At 36.5% G+C, this 25,365-nt stretch overlaps 1 protein-coding gene across 2 annotated transcripts in view; it reads right to left on the reverse strand.

Moving 5' to 3' along the window:
* The window catches only part of INPP4B (inositol polyphosphate-4-phosphatase type II B), a 910,680-nt gene that overhangs the window by 417,445 nt on the left and 467,870 nt on the right, over positions 1–25,365 (reverse strand). For both annotated transcript variants that reach the window (XM_074275067.1, XM_074275068.1), the window contains exons 6-7: positions 13,845–13,963; positions 11,303–11,419 (exon numbers count right to left, since the gene is read on the reverse strand). In XM_074275067.1, the coding sequence (XP_074131168.1) occupies positions 11,303–11,419; positions 13,845–13,963 (236 nt within the window). The remainder of the gene's footprint in view (positions 1–11,302; positions 11,420–13,844; positions 13,964–25,365) is intronic.

Genomic DNA, 25,365 nt, shown 5'->3' on the forward strand with positions numbered 1-25,365 from the left:
TAATTGTCTTGCCAGGAGGTGAGATTGTACATAAAATCCAGTGTAATATGCACACTTATAAGTTGCCACATATGCTGCAGCTGGCATCTTTGTTACTCTGCTACCAAAAAGAATGTCTGGCGTATTTTTGGCATTCCAACTTAAATTCCTAATTATGTATGAAAATAGGGTGTCCTGCCACATGTTTTCATTTCACTTTTTAAAACAACAAGGGGGTTATTTATACTTTAATTTGTTGTTGGAAAACCATTCTCTCACATTCAGAAAGCTAAAATCAGGCTAGTGGGGCTCAAAAAGACCCATAAATGTAATTTTCAAATAACATATAAACTTCATAAAAATGAAACAATCATGACTATTTCTTCCCCCCAAAATATCATTGTAATGCACTAAACATGGATAATCTATTCTCCCCATCCATTAAAATTAATCTTCATTTCAACTAGCTTTGTGCTTTTCCAAATCATCAAGTAAAGGCCAATGTATTTTTTTAAATTATGCAGACAAGACTCTCAGAAAAGTGATATTAGAAACAGCTGCAACCTCAGCATTTAATCCAGGCTCCAATTGCCCCATAGTGGAGATAATTTGAGTTAATGCCACAAAAATCCAAGTTAACGCAACTTAGAGCGATCTAAGAAGGTGGTATTTTGTGAGGTGGAGGCAGATGTCACTGGGCATTCACCCACTGTCTCAGTACAAACTCTTGGCTTTGCCTGAAAAGTTTAAAAATAATTTTCTCTGGAATCTCAGAGCCAGATGGAACTTGGTTGCAATCATTATTCCATTCAAGTGGCTCCAAGAAAGCCCTAACTCTTGAGTTTCCTTTTGTTCCTGACTGTGCAGCTTATATAAACTTTCAGTAATTAAGAGCCAGCTCCTGCCCTAGGCAAACTCATTTTTTAAATCACTAGCTTCTGTGCTACTATATTCAGGAGAAATTGATAGCAGAGAGCACTATATCTTTGTAAGGCAAAGATGGAAAAGGGAACCACCAGGAGATATATGAAGACTTCCCTTCACCCAGAGGAGGAGGAAAGGGGAAAACTGTACAAAATTAATGATAATAACTAAAAAGCCCCACAACAACACATTTTCACAACATTTACTATGTTCCAGGCATTTTACTAAGTGCTTTATAATTATTATCTCATTTGATCTTTATAATAATCCAGGGAGATAAATACAATTATTATTCCTAAAAGCAACTTGCTCAGAGTCGCAAAGCTACTAAGTGTCTGAGACTTGATTTGAGTTCAGTTGTTCCTTGATCCAGTCTCAGTTATTCTCTATTTACCATTTCACCTCCATGTCTAGCCTCATTCTAATCAGGCTCCATTCTCATCAAAGAAACTATTCAGGAAGGCTGGCTACCTGCATTTACACTAATGCCCAAAACCCAGTGGAGAGTATAGATTCAAAACTAAAACTGGAAGTATTCCAATATTTTAGGCTCTATTCTTGTCTGTGTGGCACAAACTACATGGAACAATAGAATCAAGAAAAATATCTAAGGGGTGATGGGAAAATACATTCAAGTTAGGGGGAAAAAAAACAAAAACATCTGTGGTCATAAAGTCTTGACTTCACAAATAGCTCCCAAATGTCACTGAGAATGTTATGTCCATATATTGGATTACATGCCATCTAGAGAAGGAGGTGGGAGGAAGTTGGGGTGGGGGGAGGGGGAAATAGAACACAAGGTTTTTTTAAAGATCAATGTTGGAAAAAATATCTTTGCAAATGTTTTGAAAATAAAAAAAATCAATTAAAAAAAAAAAGAATGTTATGTCCATTTAAATGAATTGTTACCACCCCCAACCAAAAAGCCATTTTGGACTCCAATTATCCAGTTTCATTGTCTGTACCAATCATATTCATCAAAGGCAAAGCAAAAATTGCAAATCCCTAATTAGTTTTCTATCTGGTAGGCACTGTCATGGAATCTTTAAAATATTAGAAAAATAGGTGTTCCGTGATCATCAGCTAAAAAGGATCATTTAATCCAACAATTAAACCAGCATTTATTAAATAACAGCCATATGTCTTATGTGATGTATTAAGGAATATATACACTGAAGGCAGTTTATATATGTATATCAATGTGCATGCTACCCACTCCCCCAGCCTTATGAAATATAAGCTACGTAGCAGCAGAAACTGCTGTTTTTAATCTTTTGATCCCTGAATTGGTAGTAGATTCTCCTAATTCAATGGAGAATTTCCTACTCTGTTGAGATCACAGGTCCAATACCTAACCCTATATCTTTTCTTCATAAATTACTCCATCTTTATCTTTGCATCTCTAACTTGGTGCTTGATTTGATAAATGCTTACTGCTCTACACCATACCTAACCCCGTCTACATCTTCTTCCATTTTCTTACTCTTGTCTATGTGGAAGAGGTAGCCCTTCTTACTAAAGCTAATCCATTCTATGTTTATTTTTGATCCCATTTTGTCTTATCATTTCGGGGAGTTGCTCTTTCAATTATTATCATCCTCTCTGTTTACTTCTTGCTTCATCTCCCAATAGCCTCAAATATGCTTTCCCCTAAATTCAAAACTCTCATTTCTTCTCAAATTACTGTCTTTTTTTCTGTAATGCTCTTTTTCCTCTAAATTATAATCGTTCTCTTGGAGCAGGTTTCTTGGGGAGCTTCTGGAGGCAGCCTTAGTTTCAGTTCAGTTCCAATCATCACCAAATGCAGCCAGGAGCTAAAGTCCAAATCCTTTATTGTGCCTTTCAAAGTCCTGAATCTTTTCCTGGGCCCAATTAGCTTTCTTAGAAGCCTGTCTCTCTCCTTGATTCCCGAGAGCTCTTGTCCGAATGTCTCCAGCCAGCACGAAGGTGGAAATGGGAATGAATCTTGACTCCAAATCTCCAAGAGTGTGGGATTGTGGGTTTCTGCCTTGTGAATCTCCAGGAAGTCAATCCTAGTTCTGAATCTCCTGGAAGTCCCCTGAAGTTCTATTCTGAAGTTCTCTGAAGTTCTCTCAAAGTTCTGAGAGCTTCTCACTTATATGTCCCACACACTGAGCATACACCAATCATTATATCATGAGGAAACCATTATTTGTTGTAGGATTAAATCAATGCTAAATTAGATTTAACCATTGTCTCCTCAATTCCACTCAGTACCTTGTTTCAAGTTCTGGCCCATAACATCTCCTTGTAGGATCAGATCAATCATACTGAACCATGCTAAATTAGACAATTATTGTCTCTATTAGCACCTTGTAAAAATCCTAACACTTTTCTCCTCTTCTTCACTGCTAAACTTTTTATACTCATGATCCTCTCACCATTTAATCTGCATCTCTACAGATGACTACTGGAGCTATTGATCCAATCTCTCCAAAACTTCGGTCCCACATCACCAACTTGCCTGCTAAATATCTCCCTCTACATATCCTATTGACACCTTGACTTGAACAAAACAGGGATAATTTTATCTCCAAACTGCCAACTCCACCTTCACCAACATATAAACAAATATCCCCTTTCTTTACATTTCCTTATGTTTATTGAGTGAATCACCATCCTACCAATTACCCAGGTTTATGACTTTGGAATTACCTTGGATTATTCCCTTCCTCCCACTCCCAAACCAATTAATTGCCCTTTCTCTTTACTGTTATATACACATTTCATCCCTTCCCTCCTCTTCCCTCACAAGGCTAGAAAAATAAAATTAAATAAAAGGTCTTCCTATTTCCAATAGTTCTCTTCTCCAATTGTAGTAAAGTAGAAAGAGTAACGGATTTCTAAAGACCTCTGTTAAAGATCTAGCTTTTCCATTTACTTTCTATCTGACCTTGGGCTACTCAAATAACCTCTCTTGACTTTTATTTCTTTATCTGTCAAACAAAGGGAACTACATTAGATGATCTAAGATCCTTTTGAGTCCTACATCTATGATCTTATGATCTGTCTCCCCCAAACCTGCCAAAATAATTTTCTTAAAGTAACACCCTTATCATTTCATTCGTCAGTTCAAAAATCTTCAGTGCCCTCACTAGAATAAAACGCTCATTCTTCAGCCTGACATTTAGGGCCTTTTATCATCGAATTCTAACAGGTTAATTTCCTATTATTCTTCATATTATCAAGTTCCAGACAGTTGGATTTCCAGCCATTCCCTTTGCACATTTGTACATGTCATACTCCATACCTGGAATCTGATTCCTCACTTCTGTCTCTCATTATCCTTTCTTTCATTTAAGTCTCAGCTCATGTGCTAGACCCTCATGTAAACTTCTCTGCTCTTCTACTCCAAGTTATTACTGTTTCCTCTGGCTTTTAAATGACCTTACAAGTATTTATTTGAAAATTCACCCAATAGGATGCAATCTTTGAGGGCAGGGAAAGTAACATGGCATTTTGCTGTTTCTATCCCCTCCCTACTGCCTAGTTCATATAAAACATGTGCATAATAAAGTTTTCTTGAATTGAATTCACATTCAAAGTTCCAATAAAGGGAAATATAGAACTCAACAAATATTTATCAAGGACCTACTATGTGTTGAAAACCATGCTATACACCAAAGGAAATGGAAAGTTTACATAATAGTTGGTCTTGCAGTAATCCTTTGGACACAATTACAAGTCACTGGAATATGCAATATATCTGATATCTACACTAAAGAGAAGAAAACAAAGTGAGATTTGAAGTCTCCCAATAAGGTCATTTGTATGTTAGAGAGAGAATAAGTAAGGCTTCTTGGAGGAAGTAACATTTGACTTGGGATTTTAAATATAGATAGAATCACAATAGGCAAAGAGGGTGCAAGACTGAGAGAAAAGCATGCACAAAGCCAAGAAGAATCAAATCCAGAATTCATCGAGGGCCAGTATGACAGGAGCAAAGAATTCCTGGAGAGAGAAAAAGGGAAAAAATAATCTATGACAAAACTGGCCAGTTGTAATTAAATAGTTCTTGAGGAGTTCTGACACAGGAGGAAACTTAATTCAGTCTTGGGAGCTGCTAGAGATTTCTGAGCAGAATTGGGGCAAGACCAGCTCTAAACAAAGGAAAGATTATTCTGGGAACTGTTTGAAAGTTGTATTGGAGGGGAGACAGAGAAGCAAAAAGGCTGCTTCAGAGGCTGCTAAAGTAGAACGGAGGCCTGTGCTAATGAGGACTTGTACTAGGAGTTATGAAAGTGGGAATGAGAGGAAAGAGAGAGATGAGAAATCCTGTGGAGGCAGAAACAAAAAAGAGGCAATTGGGAAGCAAAGGTCTTGGAGGATTATGTTACTATGTCCCTCACAATATTTCCTTACAAATATAGAATATTTCTCTTGTATTTAGGATTTTTAATAATTTCATTGACCCATTTGCCAGGTAATAGGGTTGTAAACTCCTGGATTACTCATGGTTCATCAGAAAGCTGTCCAATTTGAAATGTTCTTATGCTACTTTTCTGATAGAAAATAAAACCTAAGTTCTAAGCTGCAATGGAACTGGCCTCAAATTTAGTGAGCTCATGAGAAGGTTCCTTTGCCCATATTTCACAGGGATATTAAAGTCACTCTGTTGGTTTATGCCAACAACACACATTGTGCCAAAAAGAAATAAACATTAAAAAAGCCTACATCAATTTATTCTCAGAATTTTTTTAAAAAGGCACAATTTTAGAACTTGTCAACTTGTCCTCAGAATGTTGCAAAGTAACACAGGCAATTGGTCAACACTTAATTTAGACAAAATGCCCATTGTACATAGAACTTGCTCCAACTTTTTAAATATTTAGAAAACTGTGATGAATTGATACCATTCTTTCCATCATCTCTATTCCTGAAGGAAAAGTCTTGAGAATATGAAAAAGAAACTGGAATTTCACTCTGTAGATAAACTATTTATTTGGTGTTTTTACCTTACACTTACTATCAGTGATCTTTTTAGAAGGCTGGGGGCTCTCAATTTTAAAGAGCCAAAAAAGAATGGTAACAAGGAAAGATATTCTATGCCCTCTTAATTTCTTTCTCTTTTAATGTGTTTTATTCAATTTTTGAATAAAAACTCATCCATGTTGCAAGACATTCACCCATCATTATTCATACCTCATGTGATAAAATATAAATCCGGCACTTTTATGTATCTGCTTATGAAAATTGGGAATTGGGCCATGTGTTCTCTATGTGACCTCAGGAGAGTCACTCTACCCTAAATTTTCTCATATGTACAATTAAGTTGTTGGGCAAGACAATTTCTAGGAGTCCTCTTGGCTCCAAATCACACAATCATATAAAGTCAGTGAGATCTTATTGGTCACAAAGCCCAATATCCTCAATTTAGAAATCTAGACACTGAGTAGCAAAGATTTAACTCAGATTATTTAACTCCAAATCCATCTCTCTTCTCATGGTGCTAACCAGAAAAAATTCCTATGGATAAACAATAGTTGCTGAAAGCATAAGAAAGTATACACACAATGAGGCAATGAGAGAGGTCTTTAGAGCTTAAGTTCTCAGGATTGAATATTGCAAACTAGAAGCTAGAAAACTTAGGTTAATGTTTAGAGGAAATGCCTTTTCAGTTTTCAACTATCACTATTGACTGAGGCATAAAACCAAATTTAAGTTGCTATGGAGGCTTATGCCATAATTGTACAAGTATTAGGTCGAGGAAGGTAGGGAAGGGAAAAAGGGAGGAAGGAAGGAAGGAAGGGAGGAAGGGAGGAAGGAGGGAAGAGAGAAAGGGAGGAAGGAAGGGAGGAAGGAAGGAAGGAAGGGAGGGATGGAGGGAGGAAGGGAAGAAGGAGGGAAGGAGGGAAGAGAGAAAGGGAGGAAGGAAGGGAGGAAGGAAGGGAGGGAGGGAGGGAGGAAGGGATGGAAGGAGGAAGGGAGGAAGGGAAGAAGGGAGAGAAGCATGGAGGAAAGAAAAGTATTTTGATAAAAGTAAGGACCATAACAATGGATTCTAAGAACATACTTGATGTTTTGTAATGTTTCACAGTTGTAAGTGGAATTCCCCCACCTTGGAAAAGAAGGAAGGAGGTTAATTTTCTCATATCTATGGCCAAGTCAAGCTTCAAATTTAAGTGATTTCTGTGGAATAAAAAGTAGCATGATGAAATGCATAGAGCAGCAACCCTGAAAGCCACAGTGAATGATTGGACAGCTAGGTGGGACAGTGGATAAACATCAGGCCTGGAGTCATAAAGACCTAAGTTCAAATCTGGTCCTAGTGCAACTCTGTCCAACTCACTTAACTCTATTTGCTCCAGTTCCTCATCTGTAAAATGAACTGGAGAAGGAATCACTTCAATGTCTTGCCCAAAAAAAACTCTAAATGGGGTTACAAGGTATCAGATGTGACTGAAACAACTAAACAACAATAGCATAATGAGTTGATACAAAAATACCTACTATATGACAGCTAATAATACTTTTTCCACAAACATATTTATGTCTAAAGTGAAGCTTAAATCAAACCTACCATCTCAAGATCTCTAGGAGGTTGGTGTTCAAAGGACAGCATGGCTTTAAATAACATGTAAGCAAATCGAGTTTCTAACAACTCTTCCATCATTAACATTAATTGCCCAATGTTTTGAATAGAAGGCTCTGCCTTAATTAGGGTCTCAGAATAAATGACAAATATTTGTTATGCTTTCTTTTAATTATTTGCATTTTATGAGTATACTTGAATCTTACAAATCTTTTATTTCCCAGCACCTAGTCAATTTTTATAATGGTGTAACCACTCTGATAAGCAAGAAAGCCTTGACAGCAGACCAATCATTAGTTTTCATAATAGAGGTCTGCATAAAGTCTAATTAATGAATTAGCTAATTGTTTTTTTTTCCCCTGGCATATGCATTAGCATGGATGCAGTTAGGAGAGGAGATAAAAATCACTTGTACAAATTCACATCTTCCCCATGTGAAAAACAAAAACAATTTAGGAAGTAACACAAGTGATACCTATGACCTACACCCCATAGTCAGTGTCTGTTGTATTTTACCCATGGATTTATTTGTTAGAAGGATAATCTGTTTTGCACATGACAGCACCTTGAAAAGTACAAAGGATTGGCCCTTCCTTTGGGCCCTTAGCTTGCGCCATATGCGTCTACACAGCCATCATCCAGCAAGCAACCCCTATGCAGAAAGGAGATCTCATACCTGCTGCTGGCACCAACACTGGCTGCCAATTAGTAACAAATTTTTTGGGGGGAAAACTCACCTAGCTGAAGCAGTAATACATCCTGAGAAAGAAACAGAGGGTGATATATGCTAAGCAAGCCAAACCACCGCTGCTATGACTACCACTATATCAGAAATACTATCTCCATCACTCCTTGAAAGTCACTACCCACAAATATGACTATTAAGGAGATGCTCCCTGACAACTACCTTTGCAAGTACCATAGCACAGTTCTTGAAAACTCAGAATAGAAAGCCTAAGTCCTTGACATTGTCAAATGGATCAACATCAGAAACCTCTGAATTTAAATCTGAAATATTTTATACATGTTGCCTCTTCCCTTTAGAATATGACTTCTCTGACACTAGAAACTATCTTACTTTTCTATTTAAAACCCCAATATTTAACACAGTATAAGCACTTAACTGTTTTTTACACTCATTCATTCTCAATTGTTTTGTCTTTCTATTTGAAACAAAGATTTCTTCCTTTTCTCTTGCTATGCCCTCTAATACATACAAAAGGCAAGCCAACACCTGGCTTCTTTATTTCTTTGTTTGGGAAGAAACAGACTAAGAGAGAAATAGAAAAGAACAATGGAGAAAGAAAGAAGAGAGGAGAGGGAAAGATGGGAAGAAAGAGAAATAAAGAGAAGAGGGAGGGAGAGAGGGCAGAGGAGAGACAGAAAGAGACAGAGGGGAGAGAGGAGAGAGGAAGACAAAAGTACATAAACTTACAAATTCTTTTTAGTTGTCAGGCTTAAATCAATTTCACCATCCTTTACCCCTCACCCACAAATTTCTTTCATTTCAGGTTAAATAGAAAATATAAGCAAAATGCAAAATAATAATTTTAAAAAAAAACGCTTTGGATTTGTTTCCCAATGATTTGTCTTGTCTGCCTTTGGTTACAAAGACCACTATTCTTATTGGGTATTTATACCCTTGATGTGAAAATCCACACTCTTTCAATGAATCTCAGAATTAAGATAACTTCTTTATTACTAAATATATATATTTTAAAGTATCTCTTTGTCCCAATCATTTCAGAATTAATATAGAGGCAAAGATGTCAAAACCAAAAGAAATCTCAAGCATCCCATAGTCCAAATCAAACATTTTTACAAATGAAGAAACTAAGGCACTGAAAAGCCCACTGAATTTGGAAATCCAAACTTAAATTGAAATCTGACTTTTTACTTATTGCCTAGATATCTGTGGCCTCTTAACCTTCCTGGATTGAAGCTTCTGCATGTGTGAAATGAAGCTATTTTCCTCTATGATTTCTAAAGTCCCTTCTAGTGCCTATGATACCTGGTTTAGTCATTTTCTCAATGTCAGCTAGCTAGTGAATATCTGAACCAGTACCAGAACACATGTACCCTGGATCTCCCAGTTCAGTGATTTTTTTTTCTCTACCATATTGTATTTTTTTCAATATTTTACAAAACTGGTAGGTGAGCAAGATAGAGGTATGACTCAGAGGTATAAATGGGAAGATGGAAAAGATGACATTTCTACTGTCTGCCTGGGTTAAGTTCTGCCATGTTCCCTGGGAGCTTAGTCCATGTTTCATCCCAAAGACCTCTGCAAGAAGATCATGTTATCTTTTCAAGCACTTAGATCTCTCCCCTGATATGGCCTATACATTTCAATTCAACAAATATTTAGGAAAGGTAGACAGAGCACTATGCCTATCCTATATGATCTCTTTGGATTCTAGTCTGTGTGCCTTCTGAGGAGCCAACGAATTAAATAAATAAGTTTCTCTGTGGCAATGCTACTTACTAGACTAAGGGAGAACGCTGCCTTCTTTGCTTTCTACTAAAGCAGCTTTATGAAAATAGTACTCTATTCCTTTATTTGAAGTACAGCCCAGAAAAATAATAGGGCCAACATTTTAGCCATATAGGAGCAATGTCCAAGATCCTGGTTGACCAGTGTATATATAAAAAGTGATCCAATAATAATAGTGATAATAATAAATAACATTTATAGAGTGATTGATAAAATACAGTGAAATGGTCAGAGTTTTAGGCTTAAAGCCAGGCTCAAATGCCATCTCTGACACTTACTAGTCAAATGACCTTATACAAGTCATATGTATTTCTCTCAGACTCATCTGCAGAAGAATCTTTTGGGTGAAAGTAGTCTCCCTACCCCCACTTGCCAAGGAGCTCTCTACACCTTAGAAATCCCAGTCATTTTTCTAAGAATTATAAGAGGAGGAAACTGATGTATAGAGTGATGTACTCAGCATCACAAATCCTAGATTCAGATTCTTTCTGACATATACTAGCTATGCATCCCTGAATAAATTAGTTAACTTTCTTGACGCTCATAATCATTGCACTTAGTTTAAAGTATTATTTGTAATGATCCAACGAGATAGCTTATCATGTATTACTGAACTGCTGTGACACTTATCACAACTTTTTAAAATCGGCAGTGAAAATATCACTAACCCTACTTTACCGATATTGAAACTTAAGAGAAATTACTTTTCCAAAATTAACAGCTAATAATTAAGTATACATGGAGGGTTTTTAGCCTCTAGAATTCCATATTGGGGAACTACCAGCTTTGATCATGACTAAGGCTGGCCCTGTAAAGGCCCTGATATAAATCACAAGATGAAAGTTGACAGTTTCCATTTTTCTGCTCTCTTTCACTTGGAAGCTAATAAAAGTGCCAGTATTGAGGGAGCTTCGGTTTTCGGTATGGAACTGAGTCACATGAAATACGAGGGACATTCATGGTCTTCAGAGTCAAAGACTTCACTATTCCACTGGTTTTCAATGTGAACAGCATTATCTGATTAGTAACATGTTTTGGAAAAGATTGCTTGAAGTCAATCTATTCCATATGTTCCCTGCCCACCAATTAAAGAGAAGCACAAAAGATTAACCCCCTCAGTCTGTGGAGACTACATATGTAATCCACTCAAGAGTAACAAAGTGAAATCCAGGAAAATGTTCCCACACTCAATGTCTCCCAATCAAGGACCTTCATCTGCTCTGAACAAGGCAAAATAAACATCACCAAGTGACATCCTGACAAAATGATAGGAAGGGAGGAAAGAGTCTGTTAAAAAGTTTAGAAAAAACTTCACTCCTTTTCTCAAATAAAACTGAAAGTCAAGTACTTACCGTGTCATGGAACTTATCTTTGACATCATAGACTGTTAGCTTGATATTGGTCTCCTCATAGATAGGGTATTCAGGTGGAAATGTCACACCAGTCAAAAACAGTGGGTTCCTTGTCCCCTGCATAACAAGCAGATAGCCTGGACTCAGTTAGGTAATAGCTGCCGGCAGCACAGCATGCAATAACAGATGAGAGGACACCAAGAATGTTTAGGGCCTCATTGCCCTCTCCCCATCCCCCCAGGAAATACTTAACATATAAGAAAAAAGAGACCTTGTTGGTCAAATGACACTTGACAGTGGTCTAATATTCAGCACACAAAAAGTTGATCATACCCGAGAAAAGAGGTGTTTCTGGGATGGAGAGGAAGCTACTTGATAGTAATAAATGCTCTCACTTGGCCCTGTCATCATTTATCAGACCTGCTCATGCTGTGCCATGATAAACAATTTATTTTCTCTGTCTGGCAGAGTCCTTCCTGAGGGCTAGCTGTCATTCTGCTCTGGGTGCATTTAAGTAGAGTGGACATGACTTGTGCAAATAACTTAAGATGGTAGCTGATTAAAGCAAAACAAAACAAAACCAAAAAAAAAAAAAAAAACCCACTAACAAACCACTTTATAGCTTGTAGTACAAGCTTAGTCATTTGTTTTATTTTATCAGTAACTCACTTGTGACCATTAGGCTTTGAAAAAGAGTCCATTTGTTTTTGCACATTCAGCTCTGTTTTTTGACCGGCCTGACTTGGAACTAATAGAAGAAACCTTAAAAATGATGGAAAATACGGTGGATTTTCTCCTATTCAAATATTAGTGCCCAGTGACTAAGATATTTTAAAACTCCTTAAGTCATTTTTAAGATGTTGACAGGGAACATCAAATTATTGTTGTTGTTATTATTACTCTGAATGAATACCATAGTTAAGATTTGATGGTATTCTGCAAACTGGGGGTTTTCAATTTACATACATAAACATAGCCATTTCAAGTAGCCAGCTTGTTCTGCCCAGAAATTAGCGTTGAAGTATGTCACGATATTTAATTCTAGTTTACTGGTAAGGTCTTTAAAGACAGAGCTCTAAAGAGGCACAGGAAATGACTTGAAACTTATTTTTCCATTTAAACAACCTATTTTGCTATTTTTGTAAAGGTTTCTTTGGATGACTAAGCCTTTGTAGTGAATTCCCTCAACAACAGAGTTAAATCAGAATTCTCTCAGCTGCCAGAACCCAAAGTTTCCACAGGGCAGACTTTGCACTGCGTATAGAATATGGGTCAGGGCTATTAGAGAAAATGGGTCTAACTCAGTCTGAATCACTTGTTCCTGAATCACATTAAGCCAGGAAGTCTGTCCTGAACCATTCTGTTAAGAGATCAGTAACCAAAGGATGACTTCTGGTTCAAATTATGACAAAATAGTTTGGAGTCAAGTTTTCAAAAAGCAGATTTGCAAAAGTGAAGAGGAAACTTTCTTCTTCCCTTAAGCAGAATGATTAAGTCACAGCCTTGCAGTCATTAACTTTGTAAACCAACCAGCCAGGATAGTAAATATAGAGAGCAATATTTCCTCCTTTAATTTGAACTAAAATCATAATTTCTTCCAATAGTTTGGTTGCTTCATATAAAAGCTATCATAACTATAAAGTCCTCTGTTTCACACAAAATTATTGTGGAAGACCCAAAGTAAAGTCCCTAGTGAAGTCAGAATCTAATTTATCAATGTTAACATATATTTCCTTATTTGAAACAGACGTAGACCATTCTCCAACCTTCTCTGCTCTCCAAACAATAACAAATATCGCTTTCACAAAGACTGCGAATAAAAGGCACAGGTAACCGGGAAAGAAACAGAGAACTTTTGGCTTTGATAAAAGTAGAAGGTAAGAAAAGAAAAAAGAGAAGAGAAGAGAAGAGAAGAGAAGAGAAGAGAAGAGAAGAGAAGAGAAGAGAAGAGAAGAGAAGAGAAGAGAAGAGAAGAGAAGAGAAGAGAAGAGAAGAGAAGAGAAGAGAAGAGAAGAGAAGAGAAAGGGGAAGAGAAGAGAAGAAAAGAAAAGAAAAGAAAGGAAAGGAAAGGAAAAGAAAAGGAAAGGAAAGAAAAGGAAAGAAAAGAAAAGAAAATAGAGGGAAAGAGAGGGAAGGGCAAGGATTAATGGAAGAGAGATCAAAAATGTTTGTAAAATCAATGATTTTTTAAAAAGCCAAGCATTTCTACTATTTTAAGCCACGATCCACGTTCTGGTCCTTCATGTGAAAATTCTCTGTCTACATTATTGAAACAATGCCAGCCAGAGTACGAGTGGTAACTTTACTCTATGGCTCCAAAGCCAGCCTTTTCAGGAAAGGCAAGTTTCATTTCCGATTGTTTACCTTGTGCCGTAGCCAATAAGCACCTACTATCCTCAGGTATGCCCTCCTGAAGGGCAAGCCTGCTTGGGCAGCTACAAGTTAAAGGCTGGGGGTAATCCGGCTCAGCCGATGGCTGAAATGCTCAGGACAAAGCACGTGGTCCCCAGCCAGTGACCGCAGAAACAGGCAGCTTGCTCACCTCAACAGTCTCGGTGCTGGAGTATCTTGTCACACTCTGCTCTGCTGGATGGATCACTGAGATCTGGACCAGGGTGTTCAACTTGCAGTCCCGGGCAGGAGCCACCAGGTCCTTGCATGCTGGGCAGGGCGCATGGGGAAACAAGAGCAAAGCAAAGAAAAACAAAACTCAGTCCACGTTCTCAGGGAAAAGGCTGCCCCGGGATGAAGGCAGACTTCACTCTGGCTCTGGCTGAAAATCTCCAGAGGCTCCAGCCGACTTAGCAGAGGAAGTCCCTTGGAAGTACCTTACAGAAATAGGAAGTCACATGCTGCCGAGCTGAATTGAGATCTCATTTCCACTAACCACATTTGCAGCTCATGCAAGTCTTGGCTGCCTGGGGAGAAACAGCTCTGATGTGTGACTCTACACATGCTCTGTGTTGGTGGATAACTTCACAGCTTCTCCTTCAGTTTTAGCTAATTAACCATGAAATCCCATGCTTTGCTTCTTACTCAGCCATCCCTTTGAAAAAACTGGGAAGCTTTGCACTAGATTAGAGGCATTTTTAAGTCCCTAAAAATCTGACATGGGTACAGTGGAACCTATGTAGTGACGAGACACAATTGACTTATTGGAGTCTTAACCACCAAATAGAAGAAATGGAGATCTATTGCTTCCCCTCAGGGACTTGCAGCTGACAAGAAAACATAGATAGCTCTGTCTTGGGTACCCCAAGTGGAAATAACTTTTATACCCATGTGAGAATGGGAGAGATAGGAAAAGGAAGTCTACAGAATAAGATGACTTTTTGGATCAGTCCTAGCCAAAATACAGGATTCTTTGATTTAAGTTTGGACTTTCCTAACTTTGTTTTTGTTTTTGTTTTTGTTTTTTTTGGGGGGGACGGGGAGGGAGGAAGACTAGTTCAATATAAACTCCCTTAAAGGAAGGATTTTTTGTTTGTTTGTTTCTCTCCTATCTAGAAATATTTCCCTTCCAGATCCAAATAAGTCTTGAGATAGGAAGCTTAGAGGGTACAGATTATTTTCTGAATAGGTAACCCAAATAGCTTACATTCTCCACTGGCAAAATTTGTATTTTATATATAATGGCATGCGTAGGTATATTTGCTTCTCTCATTTTCTCCCTCATTTTCAGAAAAAAAAAAAAAAAAGATATTTTTCCCCAGTTATTTTCCTATCTTTCCATAGATGTTGATTTTTTTTTCTTTCGTTTTCCCTTTGAAACAGTGGCTACACTGTTAGAAAATTTTTCTCCTAACAGAAGAGTCTGTTCTAGTCAAACAGGGTTAAGTTTAGGGCTCCTTGTTCCTAGTTAGAATGGGGAGGATGGAGAAAATAAGAGGATTCAGGTCCTATTCCTCTTGTTCCACCAAGCTACTTTTAATTCTCTCTTTACCTTGTTCCCATTAGCCTTGTGTGCTAGCCACACAAGGGTGTTTTATTATTGCTAGAAGACTATGTCAGATGTCCAGGGATAGAAGCCAGAAAAGAACTAAAGAACTTGTATTCAGATTCATATTCATTCGTTCTCTCTCTCTCTCTCTCTCTCTCTCTCTCTCTCTCTCTCTCTCTCTCTCTCTCTCTCTCTCTCTCTCTGTTTGTGTCTGTCTCTCTTTCCCTTTGTCCATCTCTTCCCTCTAACTTCCTCTCCCCTTTTCCCCCTCTCTCCCTCTATATGTATGTGTGAAGATATATATTTGTTGCTATGAGAAGAATACATGAGCAGGAAGCTGGTGATACAAAACCTTCCCAGTCCCTCAATATGCACTGACCAGCTATGATACTGAGGAGGTATGATCTTCAAGGACTTGCTCCAGATACAACAACAACAAAAACAACAACAACAACAACAACAACAACAAAAAACCAAAAAAAAAAAAAAAACATTCTTCTTTTAAAGCACTTCTATTCAGCTAGACTTTTTTAAAAATAAAAAATTAAGAAAAATCCAAATTTAAAAATCAAAGAATTATGTCTTAAAAACCAAAAAAGGATAATAAATTTTCATCTCGTCCATACTCTTCATTTTATAGATGAATAAAACTGAGGCCCAAAAGAGTTGAAGCAATTTTAAGTGGCACAGAGAAGTGATAGAAGCTAACTTAAGTCTAGATTTTTTTTTATGATATTGCAAAATCCTACGTCCAAAATCCTGCATTTATCCTACCTTTCCAAGAACAGCAAATCCTCCCTCTTATCTTTCTCCGTTTTTCACAGAACATATACTATGTCACTCAGTAAAATTTCCACTAGAAGTAGAAATTAATTTTTAGGAAAAAAATTCTATATGTAATTTTATATAAGAAAAGTTTTATTTTATATTATATAGAAAGAAAAATGATCACTTAAATTTCCTGGCAATTTAAATAAACTGTCATTGCATAATTCTTGATGGATCACTGTTCTTTGATCTATAGGAGTGAAAATATCAAGTTTGAAAGGGAGTGACAAGAGCAAAGATTAGAAATTGAAAGAGCAAGAGAGTTAGTCTCTCATAGTCTATACCTTCCTCTCTAGGTTATAAAACATTATGGAGATCTAGAGATAATACTCTGGGGAGAATAAGATTGAGCAGAATACAGTGTTTATCTCAGACTTTGATGTAACAGCCAAGGATGAAGTGACTTCCAAAAATCAACTTCACAAGTACAAGAAGAGGAAGGCATGTCTAGACAGGACTTTATCTGAAAATGATCTGGGGATTTTAATGGATTGAAAGCTCTATGTTAATCAACGATGTGAAATCAAAGCCAAGAAAATTAATGTAATCATAGTCTGAATTGAGAATGGTAGCATCAACTTTGAGTCTGGACATAGAAAAGCTAGAGGAGGTAATCATGGTGATGAAGGTTTTGAATTCATGTTTCATGAGGATGGGATGAAGAAAATTATGACTTGTCTATGGAAAGTTTAAGGAAGCCTTGACAATTGTCCTATATTTGAAGGGATCTTAAAAGAAAAGAAAAGAAAAAGAATTCTATTAGTTCTATCTAACCCCCTCCCAAAGAACAGAAGAGTGAGCCTTGAGTGGAAGTTGCAATGTGGCAAACTTACACATCATGTAAGGAAAAATGTTCTAGTTAATAAAGCTACTCCAAAGTAGAATGGGTTAACTCTGGAGAGTCTCAAATAAAGACTAGATGAGAATTTTTTAGTTATGTTATAGAGGTAAGTTCTTGCTTGTGTTGGACTTTATAGCCTCTAAGGTTCCTTCCACATCTGAAATTCAATGATTCTAGAATAAGTTGCAAGTAGTGTTTCATCCAGCAAAGTGTAATGGTGTATCTTATAATCACCAAAATCCTTCCCAGCCTTTTTATCATAAATTCTTCTCCAGGTTACATATGCAAATTAAGAGAAAGAAAGTTTTAGTCCTTTGTTCTCGAAGAGGCTCGTGATATCAGAGAAGCAATGCTATAACATGCAAGTGAATTGGATTTAAATAAGGAAGGGATGCACAAAATAACCGCTTCACTTTCTCCTCTGAAGCCAACTGGGTCCAGTGGCCAGATACAGATCAGGGTGACTGGAGATGATCTTGTATTCAATGGAAGACTCTGGCCTTTTTAAACTGACTTTTTAAAAAACAGATTTCAGTTTGACTGAGGCAACCACCCATTCAGTGATTAAAGCTAGGTAAGAAAAAAAAAAAGTTAAGCCTATGTTGTAAAATCCTTTGGAGAGCATGTGCCCACATGCTTTCTTCTCTTCCTCTTCTTCAGAAAACTACTTGCTCTATTCCAAAATAACAGCTCCCTTGCTAAGGTCACCACAGAGCTCCTTTAATGTCTAATTCAAGAAAACTCTAGTATTTTGTAAATACTAAAATTGGCCATGTATCCTTCAACATTCTCAAATCTCTGCAAGTCATTTGTCTTCTAAGGTTGTTCCTCATTACGTAAATGGTTCTGCTCACTTTACTCTGCATCAATTCATATGGCTCTCCTTGAGCTTCTCTAAAATTACTGTAAGATTCCAGAAAACCAATGATGAAAAATACTATTCCTTACCTGACAGAAGGGTAATCAATTCAAGATAAATAATGAAAGTTTTGGTTGTAAGCAACATGGAAATTTGTTTTGCTTACTTATACATAGTTGTTACAAGAGTTTTGTTTTCCCAGTGGTTTGGGGTGGGAGGGAGAATACTTAAATTTTGTTAATTAAAAACAAATATTGTTTTAATTTTTTTTCAATGAATCCTGAGGTGGAAGGTCAGCAACAAGAATAATATCACAGGAGGGAGAAACTTTAGCATAAAGTTAGCAACAATTCAAGATGTATAAAGCATTTCCCTCCATGAAGTAGGCAGTACAAATATTAGTACTGTCACAGATCTCTGAGAGGTTAAAAAACACACCATGTTCCTAGTGACTGTCAGAGTACAGATGAAGGCCTTCTGTCTCCCAGACTTGATTTCTTGCTACAATAGGCATAGGTATGCATTCAAGACTGTTTTGATCATTTCCTTTGATAAAATAAAAGTGTTACTTCCCACTCTTGGCTTCCTATTCATAGCTAACTTTTCTTCTACTGATAATACTGCCTTTTGATTTTGTGAGTGATAATCCTGCCTTTGTTGCCATCTGGATGGGCTTTTGCTGTGTGTAACTGAGTATTTTCACTTTAGACTATGATGACATCATTGTAAAAAATGAACTACATCAGTTCTTATTTCATATCATGTTAATATGTAGGAGTGGGGAGGATGGTTCTTTCCCTGAAGGAAACAGTCAAATTTTAACAGAAAGACAAGACTCCTTTGTCATCTTGAAAATGGAGTCAACTTCTACTCACTGGAAATATAATACATATGTCTAATTCAAGTAAAAACAGAAATATAAAACTCAAGTTATACAAATTGACTGACTTATGCAAAGAACCTATAGAAAAGGGATTCAAGTCTTGGGCTATATTTCATGGTCAAATGTCTATCATTCATAACAACGCTTGTTTAAAACTATTTAATTGAAAACTGAAAAATAAAATCTCAGAGATAGGAAAAATCTTAGAAGTTATATAGTCCAGGTTCTACCTGAAGTATGAATCAATCCCTTTTCAACATTTTCATGACACAGAGGCATTAGCCTTTACTTAAATACCTCTGGTAGAGAGGAACTCACTATATCATGAATGACCTATTCATTTATGAAGAGTATAATTTTTTGGGGGAAAGTCTTCCTTATGTTGAACTGAAATTGATTTCCTTGAAACTTTAATCTTTAATTCCCTAGTTATTTCCCCTTGAACCAAACAGAATAAGCCTAACCCATTTCTATGCAATAATCCCTCAAATATTTGAGACCTATGAACATATTCTCAGTAAGATTTTTTTTTAGAAATGCTGAAACCTTCTGGTACTGTCTGCCAATAATTATATCCAGCTTAGCATATCCTAATATTCTGTATTGCATTGTTCCCTAATTGGTTCATATGTATGTTATTTTAACTCCCTAATAGTCTCTTTTAATAGAGTTCATTTATATTTGTTATGGACAAATAATGTATTTCACTGGTTGTACTAAAAGTAAATCATGAGGTTACAATTGTTTAGCCGCATAAGTGAGATCTAAAAGCAACAGTTTTGCTTAAGCTGATCCATGACAAAACCCCTACCATATTTTAGAAGACCTTTATTTAATCTCCTTTTCATATATAGACACAGAACAACAGCTCCTTGGATCTACTACAGCCACTATTTCAATATTTAGTGTAACTGTGTGCCTCAATGTGATTTCAGCAAAGCCTAAACATTCATGGGAACAGTCAAGAAGAAATATTAAAATATGAAGAGGGCCTACCAATCCTAAACAAAGGTCTTAGAAAGTAAATGTGGCTTCAATAATTCATATGAAAGGTTCAGCAAAAACAAGTGACTTGTAGATTGCATGCATCTTTATGAGACTTCAAAAGGAGCCTAGGGAGTTAAGCTGGCTGAATTATAAATGATCATCATATCTCAAGGAAGAATTCCTCCATTAGGGAATCAGCAATCAAGAAGGATTATTGAACAGGAGAAGTTAGACATATCCTACTACAGACTGCTAGGTGATCCAGTGCATTGAGTGCCAGGTCTGGAATCCAAAAGATGAATCTTCCTGAGCTCAAATCTGGCTTCAGACACAGCTGTGTAATGCTGGGCAAGTCACTTAACCCTGTTTGCCTCAGTTTCCTCATCTGTAAAATGAACTGGAGAGGGAAATGGCAAACCCCTCTGGTAACTTTGCCAAGAAAACCCAAAAAGGGCCATAAAGAGTTGGACATGATTTAAAAAGAACAGCACTAAAGACTTGGAAGTCACAAATCTCACAGCTAAGGTTCTAAGGGGATCAAAGAGTTGTATCTGCCAACTCTAGATTGATCTAGCTGTCAAAACATACTAGCACTCCATCTAAAAGAGCCAGCTAAAGATAGTTCAGTACCATTGATGATAGTGAAAACCTGCATCTGCCAGGTATGGATGGATCAGAGATACTGTGTCCACTTGTTTTGTTCATCTAGCAGAAATACTCAATCTTGCATAATGTCATCCCAGTTAAGCATAAAAATGACTCCATGTGTGACAGTAAACTTTAAGGGGAATGCCCCAGAGAAATAAAAGATATTGAAGTCCTGTAGTTCAAAAATTGTAAATGTCCTTGGTCATGTGTATTTCTTACTTGTATACCTTATTATCATTTCTTCTTTTTTAAAAGCACTCCTATAGCCAGATTCTATATATGTACTTGTGGGAGACCATGTCCAAGGATGAAATACTTTGTATCTACTGTGTAATTTTAATAAATGCCTTTGCTTAAAAAAAAAAATCTCAGTCTATTCTCTGATTACTGAAGGGAAGTACACTGATGGGGCGTTGTCAGCTAGTATCAAGAAGGTAATCACTTATGGGGTTTCCCCATGAATGTTGCATGTAAAAACAGCTATCCCTCATAACACCTGATCTCCTAGAGCCAGTGAGATTAGAGAAATGAGCCCAGAAAGAGTTTTATGTTGGCAAACCCATTTTTCCTTTCATTATGCATGGAAGAAACAATTCTAAACTTGGAAGTTAAGAGAAAGTTTGATACAAATCCCACTTTGGGTACTTAAAACTAAATGATAAACACACATGGAATATTTTGTGCAGATCAAATATCATAGCATAAGTGAAATGCTTAACAAACCTTAAAACACTATAACTATCAATCCTTCTTGTTGTTCTATGTTATGCAGGTTTTATTTGACTCAATCTTCAAGCAGACCAGCTATTTTCACATAGGTGCCAGTTCAAGTCAAAAATAAGATTTCATCACTTCCAACAGCTACTAGGAATGGAACAGTAATTTGGGACCTAGCTAGAGCAGAGCACAGGTGATGGAACCAATTAATTTTCCAGAGTAGGAAGATGCTCATTCAGATTCATTGGATGCACATGCATTTGTTGAAATTATAATATCTGGAAGTACAGATAATTGCAGCACAGTTTTGAAGGAAAAAAGCATCTTTCCATTTTTTGGGAGACATTCACGTTAGTCTTTTTGTTTGAAAAGCATCAGGTGTTTTTAGAATGTGCCAGGTAGCCCCAAAGGATGGTATACAATTTTCATAAAAGCAAGAAATGAATGAAAACAGAATAATTTAGAAATAAAACCACTGCCTCCAAATCTCTCTCTTTAGGTCTTCCTTTCATTATATCCTTCTCTGACATTTTCACATCTCCTATTTAACTACCTATTTCCATTTCTACTCCCATTACTTAGTGGGGAGGAAGGATGAAGGTGACAGAAATATTATATATGTGGAATTCCAAGTAGATCCTTTCGATTAGTATGTAGAAAAATATGAGTAAATAATGTGAAATTATTCTGGAAAGAGACAAATCTGCACCAAAGAGCCTGGAATTGGACAAAAAGCAGGCAAAGAAATTAAACTTTCTGTTAAAGTTAGTCATGATGCCTTGTATGAAACCAACTCTATCTTCCTATAATAACCATCACCACCCCCACAACGGTCCAAAGGTATGTAACACTTCAATATTATTTGATATGTTTTCTTCAGAATGATTTTGTTAGGTTGACAATGCAAGTATTATTTCCCCATTTTACACATGAGGAAATTAAACAACAGCAATGTGAAGTGGCTTATCCAAGGCTACATTGTTATAAAATCAATGTTGAGATATTTTAACCATGAGTTATTTTAACTTATCCAAATATTTTAACTGTGAGCCTTTCCATTCTAAACCACTGGTTTGTAATTTTTTTGATCTGAGGAACTCTGTACAATCTTAAAAAACTTATTGAGGACTCCAAAGAGCTTTTGTTTATAAAGGTTTGATATATATCTATATCTATATATCTCTATCTAGATAGTGATATATATAGATATTTATCATATTAAAATTAAAATGAATAGATTCTTAAATATTTATTTTATTTTAAAATAACAAATATCTAAGCATAAATGCCATATCTTATAAAATAACTATTTTTCCACAAAAATTAGTGAGAAGGCTGAAATTGTTTCATATAATTTTGTAAATCTTTTTTTGATATAACTAGATTCTCATTTCTATTTCAATATTATTGATGTTTTTGCAATATATTGTTTGGGTAGAATTATTTGAAGATCAAACCTCACAAATAGGTAGTTGGAAAAAGGAAGCAGATAACACTTCAACCTCATGAAAATAGTTTTGTTCTTGCAGAATACCTGAAAGGGTCTTAGAGATCCCCCAAAAGTCCATAGATAACACTTTAAAAACCATCACTCAATAGTATATCTGATTCCCATGGGTTTTATCAATCTAACTTCTTATAGGGATGGCATTTATATATTGTTATGGTTTTCAAAATGCTTTCTAAATTACACCTAATTGGGACCTCACAATAACCCTATAATAAAATATCATTTTTATCTCCACTGTGTAGATAGAGAAACTGAGTTAGAGGGGTTAAGTGACTTGTCACTTGCTTCCTACTCAAATTTAGCCAAGTTTCTGAGCATCATCTTTCCTATTCCTAAAAGGAGAGGGAGAATTAGCTGGCCTTTAAGCTTCTTTCTAGCTCTGAAGCTACTATTATCTTGGCAAGATACTAATTGCAGTTCATTCTCTTTTCACTATATACAGAAAGCAAACAGAGAGCTTTATCTGGAACATATCAGCCCATATGAGGCATTACAGTTAGCAGACACTCCAAGCAGGGATGTCACAGGAAAGCTAGTGTGCATTTACTTAGGAGGATGGCCAAGACACAAAGAGGCACTCTGTTCAACTGTTCAAATGCCCTTGACTGGAGAGAGGGAGGCAGCAAAAGCTCCATCCCCATCTTGCAAGTCCAATTTCATCAAATCCCATTGCACCATCCGACAAAGGCCCCCTTTCTTGCACTGACTTCTGTGCTACAGTTGGGGCACAAAGGAGTCTGCTGCCCTTGGCACACCTCTGCTTCTTGCCAGAACACACTCGTTTTCTTTTCCCGAGCCATGAAGCCAAGCAAATTGAAAACTTTTCTTCAACTGCCTAGGGGGGAAGACATTAAGGATATAAAAGCTAGAGACTGGTGATTTCCTGGAACACCAAATTGGTTTCACCAACACTTAGCTTTAGGGGAATAAATTCTGTCCCCTTCAATGGGGTCATTCTTATCCCACTTCTGCCAACAGAACTAGAATTTTTCTAAGAGCTACGAGTGTAATAGGCTAGGAGATGATATTTTATGAACCCCCTCCACATTCTTAATATTCTGTTGAGTGCCTTGTGCATGCTGCAGAAATAAATATATTAATGCTGATAATAAAACCTACCATTCTTCCTTCCTTGCACTCAAGAAGATTAGATGCTGGTAATCAGCTGAGAAGCCAATTTGGGATATGTTTAAGGTCCATAAATTATTAGATCCCATTACTTGGTTTCATTGTTATCATTCTATACCTGTGATTACATTTAGATTAAATCAACTGACATCATATACTCAAAAGTATCTGCAGCACTGTAACATCATGATTGCCCTGCTAGATAATTTAATTGGAGGTACAACATACTCCTCTGTTTTCAATTTCTCCTACCTTCTTGCTCTCCATTCATTCTATTTATTACCTTAGCAGTTCTAACCAAGCCAAACTCCCATAGCTTCAGGGCACATAACCATAAAAGCTGAATAGTACATAGTATTTTGAGGAAGACCTTTTGAGATCCTCAAAACAGTGGAATGTAAGCTCTTTGAGAGTAGAACAATTTTCATTTTTTCCTTAATATCCCCAGGGTCAGAAGCAGTGACAAGCATATATCAGGAACTTAATTCATAATTCCTGAATTAGTTGCACAATCTCATAAAATAAGTAATTACATTGATTTTATCCTGATTTTATACATAAGGAGAAATTTGATAGTCTGAGAAAATAAGTGACTTGTCCATGGTGACATAACAAAATAAATGTCAGCAGGATTGGCATTCACAGCTTCACTAGATAAAGCTGCCTCTTGCTGTTAAGAGAGGACGAGGTCAAGGGTACATAGGTCATGTTTCTGACATATTGTACACCTCCTAAAATAATTCCATCTTTTTGGCAACTTGCTAAATGCCAAGCAAATGGCAAGAATAAATGACAAGACTCACAATTTAATATTTTTCTCTATGCCAAACCCTGTAGCAATCTTAGAAACAGAGAGGCAGTCTTTGTTACCCATTTATTCTAGAGCACAGAGGGAAAAGGAATATGGACACATTTCATATGATATAGATTTATGGTCATTAAGTAGACATTGATTTTATACTCAATCTTCATCCCCTATGTAATCTCTAAGATTTTACTAACTCCTTCAAATTGTACTTATTTAGGTAACTAATTGTACTTAAAGAATTTAAACTCCTTTATACAGTAATTTATTCCTTTAGTTTTTTGTTTTTTGTTATTTGTTTGTTTGTTTTTTCCATTGGAAATTTCTCCCTCAATTCTGTTTTGGACTCTGTGGTCCCAACATGTTTCCCCGGCATCTCAATTTCTCTACATTTTAGTACATGAGGTCTCTGAAGTCATAATTTGTGTGTTTATAAGATCTGAAAAATTTAAGGAGTCATTAAAGTATCTCTATTAACAAATCAAAGCTTTCTCCATAAGTAGAAACCATGTGTTCTTTTCCTCTTAGCTGGTTGTGTGGGAGATTTTAATTAACACACATGCTACTAGAGTGTGTGCAGAATTACCAACATTAATAATGTTTGTTATAAAAATAAGAACAAATATTTCTAAAGTTAGTGTAAAATAAATTGGACAGGAAAAGTAGAAATTTTAAAATTTTCACTGTCTTTCAAGTTATAGGAAATTCTTCCCTGTTCTCACTTTTCCATTCTTTTCTCTGACCTTTTTCTCCCACTTTTCTTCACTTCCTTTGTCTCTCTTCCCCTTCACCTTTTTTCCCTTAATTTTTATGAATCTTTCTCCACAACTTTTCCAAATTTTCTCTTAATCTCCTTTTCTCTTCTTCTCTATTTCTTCTTCCCCCTCTCTAAAAATCTCCCTTTCTTTTCCTCTCCA

Source organism: Sminthopsis crassicaudata, chromosome 6 (assembly GCF_048593235.1).
Source record: "Sminthopsis crassicaudata isolate SCR6 chromosome 6, ASM4859323v1, whole genome shotgun sequence".
Lineage (NCBI taxonomy): Eukaryota > Metazoa > Chordata > Mammalia > Dasyuromorphia > Dasyuridae > Sminthopsis > Sminthopsis crassicaudata.